We start from the raw sequence: 20,191 nt of genomic DNA, 5'->3' as shown, positions 1-20,191 counted from the left end.
TCTTGCTTTGTATTTTTTAATCGTTCTAATGTTTTTTTAAAATGGTGTTGCCTCAGAAGGGGGTAGTCTTATACCACGAGTATTGCCCAAAACCAATGTTTTCACTTGAAAAATAGGGGGTCGTCTTATACGCCCAGTCGTCTTATACGCCGGCAAATACGGTATTTAAACCCAATGCGGAGATCATCCCTCAGTCAGGTGGATCCTCGTGACTGTTCTGGGAAAATAAATAATAGTTTCTTGATGCTATTGAATTACATGCTAATGAATTTGCTGTCTTATTCCAGATGACTTTAAATTGAATGTCAGCATTAGTATAATAGAAAGTAGATACCAAAGAGGTGAAATAAGGTCTGTTCAGCATTGTAGAACGATGGATCCCTCAACACATCAATTCTATCATATACATGGAATGGATTCCAGAGAATATTCCAATTCATTTTTCTCTGACAAGGACACGGCCTTTGCAGATGATTCTTTGAGGTTTCCAATGATGAATCTTCACTACTGGTTCTGCCGTGGTATGTACAATATATAGCAGTAGATTAAATATACAAGACCTCTTTAGGGGCTCGTTCACAAATGTGGCTATTATTGCCGTCCCTCTGAAAAGCAATCTGCAGTGGATTGCTTTTCAGAGAGAGTTTGACAGGCAGTGAAGAAGCGACATGCCGCCTCCTCACTGCCTGTTTTAACCCTCAAAATTAGGACTCATTGTGCCGCAAACACATACATTTCAAGCGGTTGGAGGGCGGTTGCGGTGCAGCCCCATTTACTTGAAATGCAGTATGGCAAAAAACATAATAGGGGGTTTAATTTTTGCCATGGCTGTGAAACAAAGCATTGTGATCGTGGCATGTGTACAGTCCTGAGCAAATGCGTATCTGTATTCCGGTGGGCAGTCAGGGAGCAGTAAAATTGCAGCTCGACCCCCTGTTTTTGCCTTCCAAAGCCCTTCCCCCCTTCCCTCTGCTACCAATTTTAACCAGCTCTAAGAGCATCAGTCGTATACATAAACGCTCCTACATCTGCCTGGTATTGTGGCTGCCTGGAGGAGCCAGTTGGGAATGAAAGTCCCCATAGCTCTATCCTCCTATTTAAATTATGTTAATGGAATATGCTTTATTTCTTACCGGAGAATTCATTTGTTTCTCTGGGAAAAAATGATTCAATGGTCGCCCCTGTGCTTCCCTGCGTGTTTTTGTGTTACAATCTAAAATGAAACAGAATTTGACTGAGATTTTATACTACCTATGTACACAAAATAGAACATAATGCTAAAGTAGAAAAATATAATAAATAGTTAAAAAAAACTGAAGTTTGGGCTTTTACTGTTATGCCCCATTTGTATGTATTTTTTTTTTTCTATGTTGTATTGAACTGCCTCAGACTATTATAGTTTTGTAGTATGTTGAGGTTTTTGGGCCATTACAAAAAGTGTTTACAATGTGATTTTGGATTCTCCCCCTTTCCTCCCCTCCCATTTAGTGCTAGTTAGTTCCATCCTGGTAAAACCATCAAAGTTCTTCCAGTCACTATAAGTAATTCACAGAGACAGGGCTTAGTAAAGTCATTGTCTTCTTATACTCCAAAAGATTGTAAAAACATCCTCTGTACTGCAATTATCGGAAGTAAATTTGCATTGGATTCAACCTCTGTGTCTTATTAACCACCTCTCACCTGGCCACTGCACATATACGACTGGGTGGGCGCTTCCTCCTTCTGAGTGGACATTCAGGAATGTCCTTCAGGAGGGGAGTGGCCGGATGTGGAAGGTGTGGGAGGCGTGGAGACGGCGAGGTGATGTGAGGTGAATGACCCGCCGGCGGATTCTCTCCCTGTGCTCCGACGTCTAGTGTATCCTGGCTGGGAAGGCAGAGCGGCGAAGCGGCCCTATGTGAACGCTCGAGGAGTTCTGGAGAGTTCATTGAGGTCGGAGATTTCCGAAGGTACCCGAGTATACCCGGAAATAGCTGGAGATTACCGAGTTACGCCGAAGGCCGCCGAGAGAAGCCGAGGACTGTCGGAGAGTAGTGCGAAGACCGCGAGAGTACAGCGAGACGCGGCACGGATAGCGGCGAGTTGAATATCGCCTTGAGAGACGCCCCAGCAGCTGAGCCTGGAGGAAGCTAGAAGGCTCCCGAGGTATGTGAAGCGGAGGTGGGGGAGACCTGACAGAAAGCAGAGCGCTGAGCAGCAGGGATCAGGATTGGAGTAAGCATTTATTTATGTACCTATCCCAGACACGAGTGCTCCTGGCAGGAAAACTTCTGCTCTTTTTTTTTGTGGAAATAAGCTGTGTATTTGAGGAGGCTCTTGGAGGATATCCCAGGCTGGCTGATGTTTTTGTGGCCCTGTGTCTTGCCCCAGTGTCTTGCTATCCGGGCAAAAAGAACCCTGAAAGGACAGCTGCTTAAAGGTTAAATGTTTTGTAAATGCTCCGCAGGCGCGGTATAATAGCAAGACATTTGACGCACGCTCTCGCTGAAGGAAAACTGACTGGTCTATATACACTCGGTTGACCCAGCACAGGGATTCACCCCCCCTCCCCCCTCTTGTTATTTTTTAGCTGCTTTGAGCTATCACTTTGTTACCACCCCCCACTTACTCTTTGGCCGTGCTGCCCCTTTTTTTTTTTTTTTTTTTTTTTTTTTGGGGGTCAGGCCTACATTCTTTATACCAATCCTGAGCAACAAAGATGTCAAGGAGGCGAGGAGAGGATCAGGCACTGGAGGAGAATGAAGGGACACAACACCTCCGCTCCTCAAAAGAAAAAAATGCTCAGGTAGCGCGATCAGCTGCAGCAAAATTAGAACAGTATACCCGTACACCGGGTCAGTCTCCAATAAAGGGAGAGCAAACGGAACAACAGGCCCAGCCTATTCAAGTAAAAACACAACAGGGGGGATTAGTGGACAGAAAAAGCCAAGGTCCTTCAGGCTCAAAAACTGCAGCAGTACCCAGCTTAAAGAATGTAAGCAAACATCAAGGGACAACCCAAAATGAGACCGAAGTGGGCACTAAAGGTAACCCCCCTGCTGAGGAGGACCCAACATTAAGAGAGGTCCTTCAAGCTGTTAATGCATGTAAAAACTCGCTGGGAGAACTATGTGGCCAATTTAAAAGTATGAAGGAGGAGCTACTATTGATTAGACAGGACATACATAACGCAGCGGAAAGAACGGCAGCATTAGAAATAAGGATAAGCCAAATGGAAGATGTTTTACATCCACTACATCAAGAGGTTAACAGTATGAGAAAACAACTAACTAGCCAAACCGCCAGAATGGATGAAGTAGAAAATAGACTTCGAAGAGACAATATTAGGGTGCTGGGACTGCCTGAGAGATGCGAAGGCTCTGACCCTATAAAATTTTTAGAGTCATGGTTTATAGAACTATTTGGCAGAGGAAAATTTTCACCTTTTTTTTCAATAGAAAGGGCCCATCGGGTTCCTTTTAAAGCCCCGCCTCCTGGGGGCCATCCTAGACCAATGATTTTGAAATTTTTTAATTATAATGACAAAGTGACGTTGATGTGTAAGGCTAGGGATATGGGGAGTGTTATGTATGATGGTGTGAAGATCTCCTTTTATTCAGATTACTCACCAGAACTGCAGAGGCGCAGGGCTGATTTTTTAGAGGTTAAACGTACCTTAAGAACCCATAAGATTACATATGCCCTTTTATACCCAGCACGCTTGCGAATAGCGACACTGGGGGGAATACGGTTGTTTGACTCCCCGGGAGATGTAACCTTATGGCTGGAGGCTAACAAGGAGTCATTACAGATGCATTAAGGGGGTGGGGGAGGGGAATTGGGGTCTTTTTTTTGAATATCTTTTTTTGGAGTACAGGGAGAGAGTTGAAGGAGATTTAAATGAGGTATGAAACAATGATAGTAGGGGAGATAGGGATTAAGGTTTCACTTTTTCTTCTTTATATCTGTTTTATTTTACCTGTGGTGTTTGTCTCCCCTATGGTGGAAGATGAGTGTAATAAGTGTGGGGAAGTGAAGGGAGGGAAGGATGGAAGGGAGGAGTGTGAATGGGCCATGTATACCCCCTTAAGGGAGTACCTAGATAGGTGGTGGGTTGGGGGGATAGGGAGGGAGGGGCTGGAAAGGGAGAGAAGGTAGAAGGGGTCAAAAAAATTTTAATATAGAGGATCACAGAAGGTTGAAAGCTGTACATTGTATATTTTGCACACAAACAGTAGCTCAATTGGAAGCTACTACTATAAAGATGACACACCTGCAGGGATTTTGTAAACTAGGTGGATATGGGGGGAGCACGGGTAGAATGAGATATTATAGGATATTTTTCACAAAATTTGAAGTTTCACCCCCTTTTTCTATTTTTTTTTTTCCATCATATGCTGAATAATGTTGGATAAGGTACTTAATGTTGCCTCTTGGAATATAAGAGGCTTGGGGAGCCCAATTAAACGAGCAGCAGTTTTTTCGATGCTGGATAGGCATGCGATCGGTCTGGCCTGTCTGCAGGAGACACATTTAACAAAATCAACTATTCCCCAACTTAAAAATAGGAGGTATCAAAATCAATACCACTCCACCCACACATCCTACTCAAGGGGAGTGTGCATGATGATAGGAACAGGGGTGAGATTCGTCTGCAGGCAGGCCAGTATAGACGAACTGGGTCGTTATATCTTTTTATATTGTGTTTTGGAGGATAAGCCATGTGTTCTGGCGTGTGTCTATGTGCCACCCCCGTTTAAGATGGAGGTGGTGTATAGACTAACGGATTTTTTGTCAGACAAGGAGGATGTACCGGTTATAATTTTGGGGGATTTTAATGAAGTGCTTGATAGAGGGGCTGACAGGTTCCCCATTAAACTTCAATTGGGAGAGACGGGGTTAACAAGATTAAGTTATTTCCTGAAGGAAGTAGGACTGTTGGATATGTGGAGGGTGAGGAATATGAATGTAAGGCAATATTCTTGTTTTTCAAGTTCTCAGTCAACACTATCCAGAATAGATCTAGCCTTGGGCAATGAGGAAGTGCTGCAAGATGTAAGAAATATAGAGTATCTCCCTAGGGGAATATCTGACCACTCATTTTTGAAAATAGTATTGAGTACAGGGGAAAAAAGAAAAATACCGGGGGGTTGGAGAATAAGTCCATTCTGGCTTGAACTAATGAAGGATGTAGAAGAAATTCCAAAAAGATTAAAAGAGTTTTTAGTATTCAATATAGATACCGCCCCAACTAATACAACATGGGATACACTAAAAGCATATAGTAGAGGTATTCTGATCCACCAGGTGGCTAAAATCAAACAGAAATCTAGGAGCTGGGAGGGGAAAATCAGGAAGGAAGTAATAGAGGCAGAGGAGAACTATGTTCAGGATCCCACCTATGAAAAACAAAGAATATGGTTGAACAAACAGCATGGGTATAGGTCGGCAATTATTAAAAGGGAAGAAAATAAGCGATTATTTCAGAAGCAACGCTATTTTGGGGAGGGAGAGAGTGTTGGGAGAACATTGGCCCAGCTAGTAAAAACTAACTCCCCCTCAGCTATAATCCCAGCGATTAAGTCCATGAATGGGACAGTTCTTACAAGCGAAAAGGAGATTGTAGAAACCTTCAGGGTTTTCTATGAGGAACTATAGAGAACTCGAGGCCAGAGGAACGAAGAAGATATGGGCGAAAGTGAAACTCCCAACCCTCACTCAAGAGGAGAGGGATGATCTGGAAGCCCCTATAACCCTTAGTGAGATACAGCAGGCAGTGACTGGTATGGCTAACCAAAAGTCCCCTGGGCCAGATGGCCTACCGGTGGAACTATACAAGAAATATAGTGAAATTTTACTCCCAGAACTACTTAGGACTTTGAAAGGGGCAAAGGTAGAGGGGAAACTGCCCGCATCTATGATGGAGGCGACCATTATTGTAATACCTAAAGAAGGAAAAGATCCTCAAGAGGTAGCTTCGTATAGGCCGATATCACTTTTATGTTCTGATGCTAAAATTCTAGCGAAGGTACTGTCAAATAGGTTAAATAAAGTCATTAATAGGCTGATACACATAGATCAGACAGGTTTTATTGCCGGACAATCAACCAGTATGAATATAAGAAGGGCATTTTTAAACATTCAGACCCCTCCGATGAACGCGGGCTCGAGGGCCATCCTATCTTTGGACATGACAAAGGCTTTTGATAGTCTAGAATGGGGATATTTATGGCATGTCCTGGAGGGGTGGGTGGATTAATCGGATGGATTAAAATGATGTACAGTGACCCTAGTGCAAAAGTAAGAATAAATAAAGAACAATCTGGAAGAATAGAGATGAGCAGAGGGACAAGGCAGGGGTGTCCTCTTTCCCCTCTGCTCTTCGCTATTGCAATGGAGCCGTTGGCGATCGCCATTAGGTCAGATCCTGAGATATCTGGTTTTCAAAGGGAAGAGGGCAGAGAGGAAAGAATCGCACTTTATGCAGATGATGTTCTCCTCTTTCTAGGGGACACTGGTCAATCTCTGGTGAAGGCAAATAAACTTGTAGAGGACTTTGGAGGTTTCACGGGTTTGACAATCAACTGGGGGAAGTCAGAGCTGCTCCAAGTAGATACCCCAGCCGCAGTGACCGCGACTGGGATACCGCAACTAGAAATGGTAGACTCAATGAAATACCTAGGTATATATTTAACAACAAACTTAGAGCAATATGTTGATAAAAATATGCTTCCGCTATTGGGTAAATTTAAGCGAAGCTGTGACGCCTGGAGTCGACTCCCCTTGTCGGTAGCGGGTCGTTGTAGCCTGATAAAAATGATATGGTTGCCACAATTGTTGTACGTTCTGCACAATGCCCCGGTTTGGATAGGGAAAAAATGGTTTAAAAAGTTTGAAACTTTCGGGAGTTAATCTGGAAAAAGGGACAGGCGAGAATTCGACTCCAGGTGCTACAGCAGCCAATGGATAGGGGGGGATTAGCCGTGCCCAACCCTAGGAATTATTATTTAGCAGCGCAACTGCAACATCTGGTGGGATGTAATCAGGAGGGGGAGGGTAATCCAAATGGCAGAGCAATGCTGATAGGAGCCCCACATAAAAAACTGGTAGATGCACTGGAAGCAAGTTCTTTTCAGCACAAGGACCCCATAATAAATATGCTGAGTAAAGTATGGAGAACGGTAAAAAAGATGTTGGGATGTACAGGTTGGTCAGAATACACACCCCTGTGGGATAACAAGAACTTGCAGGAAATGTTGTCAATTGGGAGAATTAACACATGGGAGAAGAAAGGAATAGTTAGGCTGGGTCAAATCTACGATGGTAGAATTTTGAAAACATTTACGGATCTAAAAAGGGAATATGACCTATCGCAACAGACATTCTTTCAATATTTACAGCTCCGGCATGCTCTGAAAGCGCAGTTTGGTCCACAGATCCCTGAGTGGGACAAGATATCCTTACCCCAGGAGATAATTAAAATAGATAAATCTAGGGGAGTTATATCTACCCTTTATGGGTTACTAGGCAGGGGTCTCAAAATAGAACCTGACTTAGCCAAGCAAAAGAAGAAGTGGGAAGAGGACATAGGAGAGATCACGGAGGAACAGTGGAAGAGAATACTGGAACTGGGGCCTCTACTATCGGTTTCTCCATCACAGAAAGTGTCACATCTGATGCTGATATACAGGGCCTACTATACTCCCAAGAGACTGTTTCTGTTTGGAAGGAGGACGGACGCCAACTGTCCTAGATGCCGAGGCCATGGGGACCTTCTACATATGATGTGGAGGTGCCCAAAGCTGTTTCGATATTGGGAAGGAATAGCAGAAATTATAAACAAAATATTTGGGATTAAGCTGGACCTGGACCGTAAAACCTGTATACTAGGATACAGGAAAATGCCGGGCGAACAGAAAAGTACTATGCTTGCAGTTATACGCTGCTTATTTCAAGCGCGGAAACTGATAGCACAGAAATGGCAGTCCGAGAGTGCACCTCTTGTGAGTGAATGGACCCAGGTTATCAATGATTTAATATGGAAGGAGAAAACTGTATATATACGTAGAGGAAACCTTATAGGGTTTGAGAAAATATGGAGGCCGTGGCTGAACGAAATAGGGTATCCACCTGATCAACAATAGTAGTAGAAAGAAAAGAAGGGAGGAAGGAAAGGAAAGAAAGAAAAAAGAAAGAAAAGGGTAAAGTACAAAGCAGCTTGAAAACCATGGAATACAGGTTTGAAAACTAGTCTAGAGATAATAAAGATAAACCTAGAAAAGAGGGGCACTAGGAGAGGGAGGGAGGGGGGGAGGATGGGGTAAGGAGGGAGGGATGGGTTGGGAGAAGAGGGGGGGGGGTAATAGAATGTGGGATAAATTAATACAGGAAGTGTGAATATGTATAGTGGATAAGATTAACTGTTGTGTATATAAGCTGTTTGTTATGATATTTTGTACAATGGGAAAAAAAAAAAATATAACAAATAAAGAGAATTCAAAGTAAAAAAAAAAAAAAAAAAAAGAACGTCCTTCAGAAGGAAGGGGATCACGTGCGCACGTGCCTGTGCAGCGGCACGATCTCGAGGCGCTCGTGTCACCCAGACATGGTGCATCTCTGATCGGCAGGAGGGCTCTGTGATTGGCCCTCCTGATTACATGTCAGCTGTGTCCAATCAGAGCCATCATGTGATGTAAATATAGAGCTGGTTGCAAAGCGATCGGCTTTCCTCTCCTCGCACGGAAGTTGTCAGTGAGGAGAGGAGAGCAGATCGCTGCAGCCAGGCGGTGATCAGTGAGTATGAGCTGTTTTTTACACACTGATCACTGGCACAGGGTCCCCACACAGTGTAAACACACAATGTAAACACATAATGTGCCCAAAATAGTGTCTCCAAAACACTGTCCCCACACAGTAAAAACACCTGTCCCCACATATGTAATACTAAAATCATATGTCCCAATGATCATCTGCACACATCTGTACATGATCATCTGCGTACATATGTCCATGATCACACAAACCAATTATTATTTTATTGGATCTTTTTCAAAACAGAAAGTAGAAAATATATATTTTTTTTAAATGTCCGCTCTTTTTTTCGCTTATATTGCAAAAAATTAAAAATTGATTTGTGAACAAATACCACCAAAAGAAAGCAATATTTGTGTGAACAAAATGATAAAAATTTCATCTAGGTACAGTGTTGCATGACAGTGCAATTCTTACTGAAAATGCAAGAGCGCTGAAAGATGAACATTGGCCTGGGAAGGAAAGGGGCGAAAGTGCCCAGTATTGAAGTGGTTAAAGCAGTAGCAAACCACATTGTTTTTTTTCCAAATCTGCAAGGTAAAGTTAAATGCATTGCATACTAGCACATTATGTCAAACTTGCCTTAGAACGAAGCCCTTCCAGCAGCGAGCTGTCACGGCTGACGTGGCTTCCACCTTCACCCATCTTCGTCTCAGGTTTGCGGACTCCGGCTGTGTGACTGGCTGGAGCCTTCATGACGTCACTCCCGAGCCGCCGTTTACAAAACAGGACTCTGAAGGAACAGCCCTTCAGAGTGCATGTGCTGGTAACGTAGCCGGCAGCGTGTACAGTAAATATCTCCTAAACAACGCATGTTTAGGGGATATTTACAGTACCTATAGGTAAGCCTTATGCCCTGTACACACGACCAGTTTTCCTGCTGGAATAAACTCTGAAGGGTTTTCCGACAGATTTGTGATGGAATTCCGCTCAAGCTGTCATTTCATACAAACGGTCACACCAAAGTCCGACCGTCAAGAACGCAATGACATACAACACGTACAACGGAACTAGAAAACGGAAGTTCAATGGCCAGTAGCCAATAGATTCCTTCTCATACTTGCTTCAGAGCATGCATAATTTTTGGTACATTGGAACAGCATACAGACGAGCCGTTTTCCCAATAGGAATTGGTTCCGTCGGAAAAATATAGAACACGTATAGGTCCGTCAAAATTATCGATGTAAAAGGTCTGATGGGGCATACACACGATCGGAATATACAATGAAAAGCTTGTGACAGACTTTTCCTGTCGGAAATTCCGCTCGTGTGTACGGGGCATCAGGGTCACAGCCATACCGATACTGGTATCGTTATCTGTGCCGATACTAAGCATGTACATGAGTATTAGTACTCATGCAAATGCACCAATACTAGAAACTGATACCTTCAGGTTCGGTTCTTTCATCTGTCAATGGGATTCCACACTGACAGATTAAATGTATACAAAAGAATGCAGGCAATTATCGGTTGTTAACCACTTGCTTACTGGGCACTTAAACACCCTTCCTGCCCAGACCAATTTTCAGCTTTCGGTGCTCTCACACTTTGAATGACAATTACTCAGTCATGCAACACTGTACCCAAATGAATTTTTTGTCCTTTTTTCCCACAAATAGAGCTTTCTTTTGGTGGTATTTGATCACCTCTGGGGTTTTTATTTTTTGTGCTATAAATAAAAAAAGACCGAAAATTTTGAAAAAAAACGCATATTTCTTTGTTTCTGTGACAGAATTATGTAAATTATGAATTTTTCTTCATAAATTTTGGCCACAATTTATACTGCTACACATCTTTGGTAAAAAACAAAACAAATTAGTGGATATTATTTGGTCTTTGTGAAAGTTAGAGAGTCTACAAGCTGTGGTGCGAATCGCACAAAATTGATCACATCTGATGTACTGGTGGCCTATCTCGCTTCTTGTGACCCGAACAAGTCAGGAAAGTACAAATACCTCCCAAATGACCCCTTTTTGGAAAGTAGACATTCCAAGGTATTTAGTAAGAGGCATGGTGAGCTTTTTGATGTTGTCATTTTTTTCCCACAATTCTTTGCAAAATTAAGATTTTTCATTTTTTTTTATTTTTCTCCACAAAATTGTCATTGTAATAGGTTATTTCTCTCACATGGCATGTGTATACCACAAATGACACCCCCCAAAAAATTCTGCTACTCCTCCTGAGTATTACAATACCACATGTGTGGGACTTTTTCACAGCCTGGCCACATAGAGAGGCCCAACATGCAGGTAGCGCCATCATGTGTTCTAGGAACATAAATTACACATCTAACTTGTTGACTATTTATTACACTTTTGAAGCACCAGGACAATGACACGTGACACTGATGACAGATGGCACTGATACGTGGCAATTATGACACTTATACGTGGCACTGATGACACGTGGCACTGATTACAGATGGCACTAATATGTGGCACTGATGACAGATGGCACTAATATGTGGCACTGATGACACGTGGCATTTATACGTGGCACTGATGACACGTGGCACTAATACATGGCACTGAAGACACGTGGCACTAATACGTGGCACTGATGACAGATGGAACTAATACGTGGCACTAATACGTGCCACCAATGACAGATGGCACTAATACATGGCACCGATGACGCGTGACACTGATGACAGATGGCACTGATAAGTGGCATTGATGACACGTGACACTGACAACAGATGGCACGTGACACTGACAGGTGGCACTGATGACAAATAGCACTGATACGTGGCACTGATGACAGATGGCACTAATACGTGGCACTAATGACAGATGGCACTATGTGGCACTGATGACAGATGGCACTTATACGTGGCACTGATGACAGATGGCACTGACAACAGGTGGCACTGGGGGCAGGTAGCACTGGGGGCAGGTAGCACTGGGGTGGATGGCACTGGGGCGGATGGCACTTTTTTTTTTTTACTTTTTTTTTTTTTTAATCAACTCAAAGCAGAACGGCTGCCGCTGCAGCCGTTCATCTCTCCCCTCTCACACTCTGTCTGTGTGAGGAGGGAGAGCGGCGCTGAGAGATGATCTCATATGTTTACATATGAGATCATCTCCCATTGGACACGCCGATCGCACTGTAAACGGCCGATGTGATTGGCCGTTTACAGCGATCTGTGTTTGCCTGTCCCCGGGGGACACGGCGAACACAGAACTTCTGCGATGCGCGCCCGTGGCGGCGCGCATTGCGGAAGTAAACATTAGGACGTCCAGGGACGGCCTCCCGGACGAAAGCGCCTGCTCTACGGCCATCATTCGGCTATAGGGCAGGCGTGGGGTGGTTAAGGAGCGAAGCCGTCTTGTCCTTAAAGTGGTTGTAAACGCTCAATCCTAACCAGGTCATTTTAATCCTCATTACTATAGCTACCGATTGCTGCCTGTCTAATTTTCCTTACTTTTTTCTTCTTCTCCAATTCCGTCCCGCAATGTTTCATGATGTCACGTCTCTAAAGTCACGGCACTCCTGTGTCCCATTTTCAGCAATATGGCCTGGTCAGGAAGGTGGCGTAACCTTCAGGTGGTCAAGTGGAACTTAAAAGCACTTACTGCTCATCAATTTAGTGAACAAATAACGGCCAGGGAAATATTCCTCTCACAACGATCATGGGGATAATATATAACATGTGCAAACTATGCTTGCATGTGTAGTCTAGGTACACCTATGTGCAAATTATATTTTCACAGGAGGGAGGATGATTTAAAAATTATTTTTTCCTTTAAAAAAAAAAAAATTAACTTAGCTTTACGTGTGTGTGGGGGGGGGGGGGGGCACTTGTTTTTGGGCATACTATGGGATTTTTAAAATGTAAAAAAATAATCAGACACGTTACTTACCGTTTTATGTCACTGAATTTTTACGACAGGCAGACAGGTCACACTAATGGCGCTGCATCTCCTCAACTTTTTGGGAGATCTCCTCCCACTTCTCCCACTTCCGGAGTGGTCTCCCTGGAGCGGATGTCACACAGCTGCATCCAGCAAGGAAGCCTTTCCCTTACAAGGACCTGGGACTCAATGTGAGTCCACAGAAGGTTAACCGCTTGCGTACCAACCGCCGCAGTTTTGCCCTCCCGGCAGCGCTGCACAAAATCACGTTATTGTGCGTGCCCGCCATAAGCTCCGTGAGTCAGCATACTCGTGATCGCCTCACAGAGAAGAAGAACGGGGAGATGCTAATGTAAACAAGCATCTCCCCATTCTGCCTAGTGACAGTGTCACTGATCATAGCTCCCAATTATCAGTGATGTGTCACACACAGCCCCTCCCCCCACAGTTAGAATCACTCCCTAGGGCACACTTAACCCCTACAGCACCACCTAGTGTTAACTCCTTCACTGCCAGTGTCAGGAAGTGGGGTACTCACCGAAGCCAAAATGCAGAGAGCGGTTCACTCTTGCGACTAAGAGACTGGAGATGGTACCGAGGGTGAATGGCACAAAGCAGGCTGGGCAGGACTTGCGTGAAGATCAGCGTGGGACTTGGTAGCTGTGCATGAACAGGTAACTGAAGCTTGCAGAGAGGCGCGGCTGAAGGTCAAACACCAGAAGATCATCCGTAAGCAGGCTGAAGGCCAAGGCAAATCCGGGGTCACAAGCAGCGGGTCAAGGCACAGGAGACAGAAGGTAACCTGGATCACAGGCTGAGGGTTAAACACCAGAGAAGCAAGCAAAGTCCACTAAACAAGCCAAAGGTCAGGTCCAGGAGAAGATCAAGGCAGGTCGAGGTCAATCCGGGTCACAACAGGTAATCAGCAAAACAGGAAGCAGGAAAAGTTGCACAGGAAGCTGAAGACAAACCAGCGATTTGTCTGAGGGAGGAGGCAGCTATTATAGGCAGCAAGAGGTCACGTTATGCGTGTACTAGTGCGCATGTGTGTGCACCGTCTGGTGGGGCAACGAATGTGTGTGAGCTGAAACTATGTTTTGCCATGAACGCACGTGCGCCGAAGCTTCGTTCTGCAAGAGTGCAGGTGACCGCTCGGAGACAAACATCCGACAAAGATTACTATAATGGTATTCCATCCAACATTCAGGAATACACCGGAGGGATCCAAACTAGCAATTGGCCCTCCACCCCTTTCAGATGACCTCTGAATTTACCGCCAACCATCAAAGACCGTCAAAGACCACCAGACCAACACCGCCAACGTCCACTGCCATCCATCCGCTGTCATGACGACTGATCCTTGTAACCTGCAAAATAAGAACAGAAACAACAACCAACACATCCATCACCCCCAAAGTTAGGGAGGGAGGGTGGGAAAACTGCCTCCTCTCACTGTTCTTTCCCTCCGCACTGCCTGTAACTCCTCCCCCTCCTCCTTTTATACCGCCCCTCCCATTTGGCTTTGATTCTTTCTCTGCTCCTCCCTCTATTACCTCCTTCCCCAGCTTAACCCTTCCAGCCCTTATCCTCACTGTCATGCCCGACCCTTCGTTACTTTCCCTTCAGTCCATACACTGTGGGCCTCCCTTGACCAGTGTAGTCTAAGGCCGCGTACACACGCGCGGACTGTTTGCCCAACCTTGTTCGTCAAACAGTTTCGGCAAACAGTCCGCTCAAAATTTGCATGAGCGGACTTGCCCACACACGAGCGGACTGTTTCAGCGAACTGTTTGCCAAACAGTTGGCTCAACTTTTGAAATGAACGGACTCGCCCACGTAAGGAGGAGGCAAATCCGCCCATTTCGAGCGCGTGTACAGGTAGGCGGGGCCCGCGAAGGAGACGTCGCGGGCCTCGCCGCCTGGAATGGGCTTAAAGGGGAACCCCAACGCCGAAAAAAATCGGCGTGGGGGTTCCCCCAAAGTCCACACCAGACCCTTGTCCGAGCACGCTACCCGGCCGGCCAGGAAAGGGGGGCGAGCGAGCGCGCCCCCCCTCCTGAGCCGTACCAGGCCGCGTGCCCTCAACATGGGGGGTGCCTTGGGGAAGGGGGGGCCGCGCGGCCCCCCCACCCCAAAGCACCTTGTCCCCATGTTGATGAGGACAAGGGCCTCTTCCCGACAACCCTGGCCGTTGGTTGTCGGGGTCTGCGGGCGGGGGGCTTATCGGAATCCGGGAGCCCCCTTTAAGAAGGGGGCCCCGGATACCGGCCCCCCACCCTATGTGAATGAGTATGGGGTACAATGTACCCCTACCCATTCACCTGTGAAATAAAGTACAAAAAAAAACACAACACAGGGAAAAAATAATTTATTGCACAGCTCCGGGGGTCTTCCGTCTTCGGGGGTCTTCTCGCCGGACTCCTCCGCTATCTGTGTGTAGCTCTTTTACTAGCGGAGGAGTCCGGCTTTCTTCCTCCCCGCCGCCGGCCTCTTCTCCCGACTTCGGGGGTCTTGTCCCCCTCTTCGGTTCTTCTGCCGGGCCACCGCGCCTTCTTCTAGCTCTTTTACAGGCGGTGGCCCGGTCTTCTGTCGCCGCTGTCGTCGCCGCCGCCGCCGCCTTCCGTTCTTGTTCTTCTTCTTGTTGTTCTTCTTCTTCTCCTGGAGATGTTGACTCGACGAGCTCTCCGGCCGGAATGCCAGAGCCGCGCTGTGCGGTCACTTATATAGTGACAATGGGGCGGTGTCACATGGTATATGTCACATGGGTTGGTCACATGGTGACCCCGCCCCCTTACGATGTCATAGTCCCCATGTGACATCAACCCATGTGACCAACCCATGTGACATATACCATGTGACACCGCCCCATTGTCACTATATAAGTGACCGCACAGCGCGGCTCTGGCATTCCGGCCGGAGAGCTCGTCGAGTCAACATCTCCAGGAGAAGAAGAAGAAGAACAAGAAGAAGAACAAGAACGGAAGGCGGCGGCGGCGACAGCGGCGACAGAAGACCGGGCCACCGCCTGTAAAAGAGCTACAAGAAGGCGCGGTGGTCCGGCAGAAGAACCGAAGGCGGCGACAGAAGAACGGAAGGCAGCGGCGACAGAAGACCGGGCCACCGCCTGTAAAAGAGCTAGAAGAAGGCGCGGTGGCCCGGCAGAAGAACCGAAGAGGGGGACAAGACCCCCGAAGTCGGGAGAAGAGGCCGGCGGCGGGGAGGAAGAAAGCCGGACTCCTCCGCTAGTAAAAGAGCTACACACAGATAGCGGAGGAGTCCGGCGAGAAGACCCCCGAAGACGGAAGACCCCCGGAGCTGTGCAATAAAATATTTTTTCCCTGTGTTGTGTTTTTTTTTGTACTTTATTTCACAGGTGAATGGGTAGGGGTACATTGTACTCCATACTCATTCACATAGGGTGGGGGGCCGGTATCCGGGGGCCCCCTTCTTAAAGGGGGCTCCCGGATTCCGATAAGCCCCCCGCCCGTAGACCCCGACAACCAACGGCCAGGGTTGTCGGGAAGAGGCCCTTGTCCTCATCAACATGGGGACAAGGTGCTTTGGGGTGGGGGGGCCGCGCGGCCCCCCCTTCCCCAAGGCACCCCCCATGTTGAGGGCACGCGGCCTGGTACGGCTCAGGAGGGGGGGCGCGCTCGCTCGCCCCCCTTTCCTGGCCGGCCGGGTAGCGTGCTCGGACAAGGGTCTGGTGTGGACTTTGGGGGAACCCCCACGCCGATTTTTTTCGGCGTTGGGGTTCCCCTTTAAGCCCATTCCAGGCGGCGGAGCCTGCGACGTCTCCTTCGCGGGCCCCGCCTACCTGTACACGCGCTCGAAATGGGCGGACTTTCCGAGCGGGAACAGTTTGCTCATTTCGAAAGTAGCCTACACACGGGCGGACTGTTCGCTCAAACACAGTTTCAGCGGACAGTTTTTCGGAATTTCCGAAAGACTTTGTCCGTCCAACTGTCCGCTGAAACTGTCCGCTGAAAGCCCACACACGGGCGGACTGTCCGCCCAAACACTGTTCAGCGGACAAGGTTGGGCGAACAGTCCGCCCGTGTGTACGCGGCCTAAAGGTCCCCTTTAATTACCCATTACCATTCTCTCCAATCCCACCCCTTTTGCACATAACCCGGAAAGATAAGACCACACCTTGCTTTTGGAGTAAAATGGCCATAACAGCCTTTATTAACATTACTCAAACACTCCAATAAAATATATATATCTACTGTATATAATAAATAACCATAAATATATATATATATTTATAACCATAACAAAACATCCGGTCCAACGAATTGCCCAATCTGGTGATCTCTGACGGTGACCCATAACTTTAACAAACACCAACTCACTGCGGTACCCACTTCCACTTAACCAGGCCTCCAGCTTTGACCGCTCGGAGACAAACATCCGACAGTGATAACTATAACGGTATTCCATCCAATGTTCAGGAATACACCGGAGGGACCCATACTAGCAACCTTTCAGGTGACCTCTGAATTTACCGCCAACCGTCAAAGACTACCAGACCAGCACCGCCACAGCCCAAAAGGATGACCCCCTCAGCCTTGAGGGCCACCCCACACCCTCAAAGCCTTCTGGATATCCTCCTGCAATCCCAAAGACCACAGATCAATCCCGACATCGGATAGATGCACCCCATCCCGTCGGAGGTACAAGCCTACATTGCATTCAAGCTCCCGGTGTCGAACCACAATCCCCCCATGCTGAACCACAAACCGCCCCACCACTTTGTTGATCCGAATCCAGGTCTTGTTTGCTCTTGACCGACCGAGCCCAGCGCCACACCGTCCTGGCTACAATGTCCGACCAAACCACCACTGTACCCGGGAAAAGGAATTGCAACCGCATAAAATCGGACTTGATGTTCGCCATCAGATCCCTGACCTTACGGACCGCAAGGTCGTTCCCCCCAGCATGGATCACTAGTACCGCCGGGGGCCCTTCCCGTGCCGTGTGACTCCGCACCTCCCCCAGCACACGTTCCCACTTCATCCCCGGGATCCCCAACCATCTCAGGCATGCCTCCCTCCTGGAAATACCAAGTTGCCTGCCATCATCGCTGGTCTCCCCTCCTGGCTCCCAAACACACGTAGGAGTGCCCCACGATCCAGACAAGGCGAGCCAGACCTCCATCTGAAAAGAAAACCAACATCATAAAACAGTAACATGACCACCCAAGAACCCCGCATAACAGAAACAAACCCCATCAACACTTCCCTGCAACCCTACCGGTTGCTCGCACTCGTTTCTTTACTCTGTCATTTTATTTTATTTTTTATTTTTTGTTCCACAACTCAATCCAATGCCAACTGTGGCCTGACATATGACCTGAACCGCTGAGATCCCCACCTCCCGATCCGGCATACCACTGCTTCGTCCAACCCATACCGGGCAGCCTCCGTGGCCGCCCCGATATGGAAGGAGTGTGAAGCTAATTCCCTACCATCCAAACCCACGTCCCGCAAACACTTCCGGAACACTGAGACAAATTGATACCTGGATAGGAAGGACCCATCCTCATGCCGCAGGAAAGGACCCCCGCACCCCTCCACTCACTGCCCGGAGATCCCGAACCGCCGCTACTGGGCACACCGTTGATCCGGGAAGGGCAAACAGATACAAACACACCTTTCCCCCACTGATCCGTCTTGGACCTGTGCAGCCAAAGCCCCACCCGGTCCCCATCCAAGCGAACCTCCTCTTCCAACAAACCCCCGGCCACTCACTTGTTCGGGCTCACTAACTCCCCAATCCGAAATGCCCCATAAAAGGCCAAGGAAAATGCCGCTGTAAACAGCCGTGCTTTGTAACCCGAAGCGCAGACAAACTGCAGCCGAGCACAGAGCGCCTGCAAAGTCACATCCCTCGTCCTGTTAGGTTTCCGATAGCCCTTTAAGGCTTGTCATACCCAAAAATCCTTGGTCCAGTCCTCCTCCCATAACAATTTAAACAAAAACGCCAAACCCGCCAGCTTCCGGTCAATCGAGGACATCGATACCCCCTGCTCCATATTCCGGGCAACAAAGTAGAGTACCAGCAACCGTCCCTCAGGACCCCGCTCACTTACCCCTGCCTCGCATACCAGTCCGAACCATTCCGTCCAAACCTTGGAGTAAGCCGACCACGTGGACGCACTTACCGACTGTTTGATCCATCCCGCAGCAATTCCAAAGGCAGCTTCCAAATCCACTCCGGGCAAGTGACCCCCTCTGCGTCCGTGCCTGGAGCCAGTGCCCTGAACCTGTCCCACTGGAAACGAGACAAGGAGTCAGCCAACTCATTATCCACGCCTGGGATGTGTACAGCGTAAATAAACACGTTCAGTTGTAAGCACTGAAAAACCAGCTGTCGCATCAGCCGAACAACAGGGGGAGAAGTGGCCGACATGCGGTTAACCACCTGTACCACCCCCATGTTGTCGCAATTAATGCGTAACTTAAGATTCCTAAACTCTTCCCCCCAGAGCTCCAAAGCCAACACCACTGGGAACAGCTCTAACAAGACCAGATTGCCCAGGAAATCCGCCGTCTCCCAGAACCGCGGCCACGGCCCCGCACTCCACCTGCCTTTGAAAAACGCACCGTACCCGGTAGAGCCTGCCGCATCCGTAACCAGGTCCACATCAAAGTTACTGACTGGGCCCGACATCCACATCGCCCTCCCATTATAGGAATCCAAGAACTCGTGCCAAACCCGCAAGTCCTCCCTATGTTCCCTACCCAGCCGAATGAAATGAGTCGGAACACTGACCCCCGCTGTAGCCGTCGACAGCCGTCGGCAGAAAATCCTCCCCATCGGAATGATCCTACAAGCGAAGTTCAGCTTACCCAGGAGGGAGTGCAACATCCTCAACTGAACCTTACTCCGGCCTTGAATGTCCGCAATCTCCTGCTGCAACTCCTCCAGCTTGTTCCTAGGTAGCCGGCACTCCATCGCCTGGGAATCGATCACTATTCCCAGAAAACTGAGTTCCGACGTCGGGCCTTCAGTTTTATCTGCCGCCAAAGGAACCTCGAACCTGCCTGCGATGTGCTGCAACGTGGACAGCAGAATTGCACACACAGCGGAGGCAGGCGGGCCCACAAAGAGGAAGTCACCAAAATAATGGATAACCGACTCAATTCCCGACACATTCCTCACCACTCATTCCAAAAAGGAGCTAAAAGTCTCGAAGTAAGAGCACGAAATCAAACAACCCATCGGCAGGCACATATCCACGTAAAATTTGTCGCGCCAGTGGCACCCCAACAGCCGAAAGCTGTCAGGATGGACCGGGAGCAACCGGAACGCGATTCCACGTCGGCCTTGGCCATCAGCGCCCCCCGTCCGTACTTCCGCACCCACCGGACTGCCGCGTTGAACAATGTGTAAGACACCGTGCACGCCCCCGGCTCAATAAAATCATTGACCGAGCCCCCCTTTGGGAATGACAGGTGATGAATGAGTCGAAATTTACCCGCTTCCTTCTTGGGGACCACCCCCAACAGGGAAACCACCAAGTCGGGCCAAGGCTTCCCCTC

The 20,191-nt window shown here is 47.9% G+C and overlaps 1 protein-coding gene across 1 annotated transcript in view; it reads left to right on the top strand.

The window, feature by feature from the left end:
- Window positions 1-373: 373 nt before the first annotated feature.
- Window positions 374-20,191, top strand: part of LOC143933242 (nicotinamide N-methyltransferase-like) — a 32,808-nt gene continuing 12,990 nt past the window's right edge. The window contains exon 1 of the mRNA XM_077456129.1: window positions 374-523. Coding sequence (XP_077312255.1) covers window positions 374-523 — 150 coding nt within the window. The remainder of the gene's footprint in view (window positions 524-20,191) is intronic.

This window comes from Lithobates pipiens, unplaced genomic scaffold (assembly GCF_037356315.1).
Source record: "Lithobates pipiens isolate NorthernLeopardFrog02 unplaced genomic scaffold, aLitPip1_a1.2 Scaffold_27, whole genome shotgun sequence".
Lineage (NCBI taxonomy): Eukaryota > Metazoa > Chordata > Amphibia > Anura > Ranidae > Lithobates > Lithobates pipiens.
Note: the sequence above shows the minus strand (reverse complement) of the source record. Positions and strands in the feature narration are given on the sequence as shown.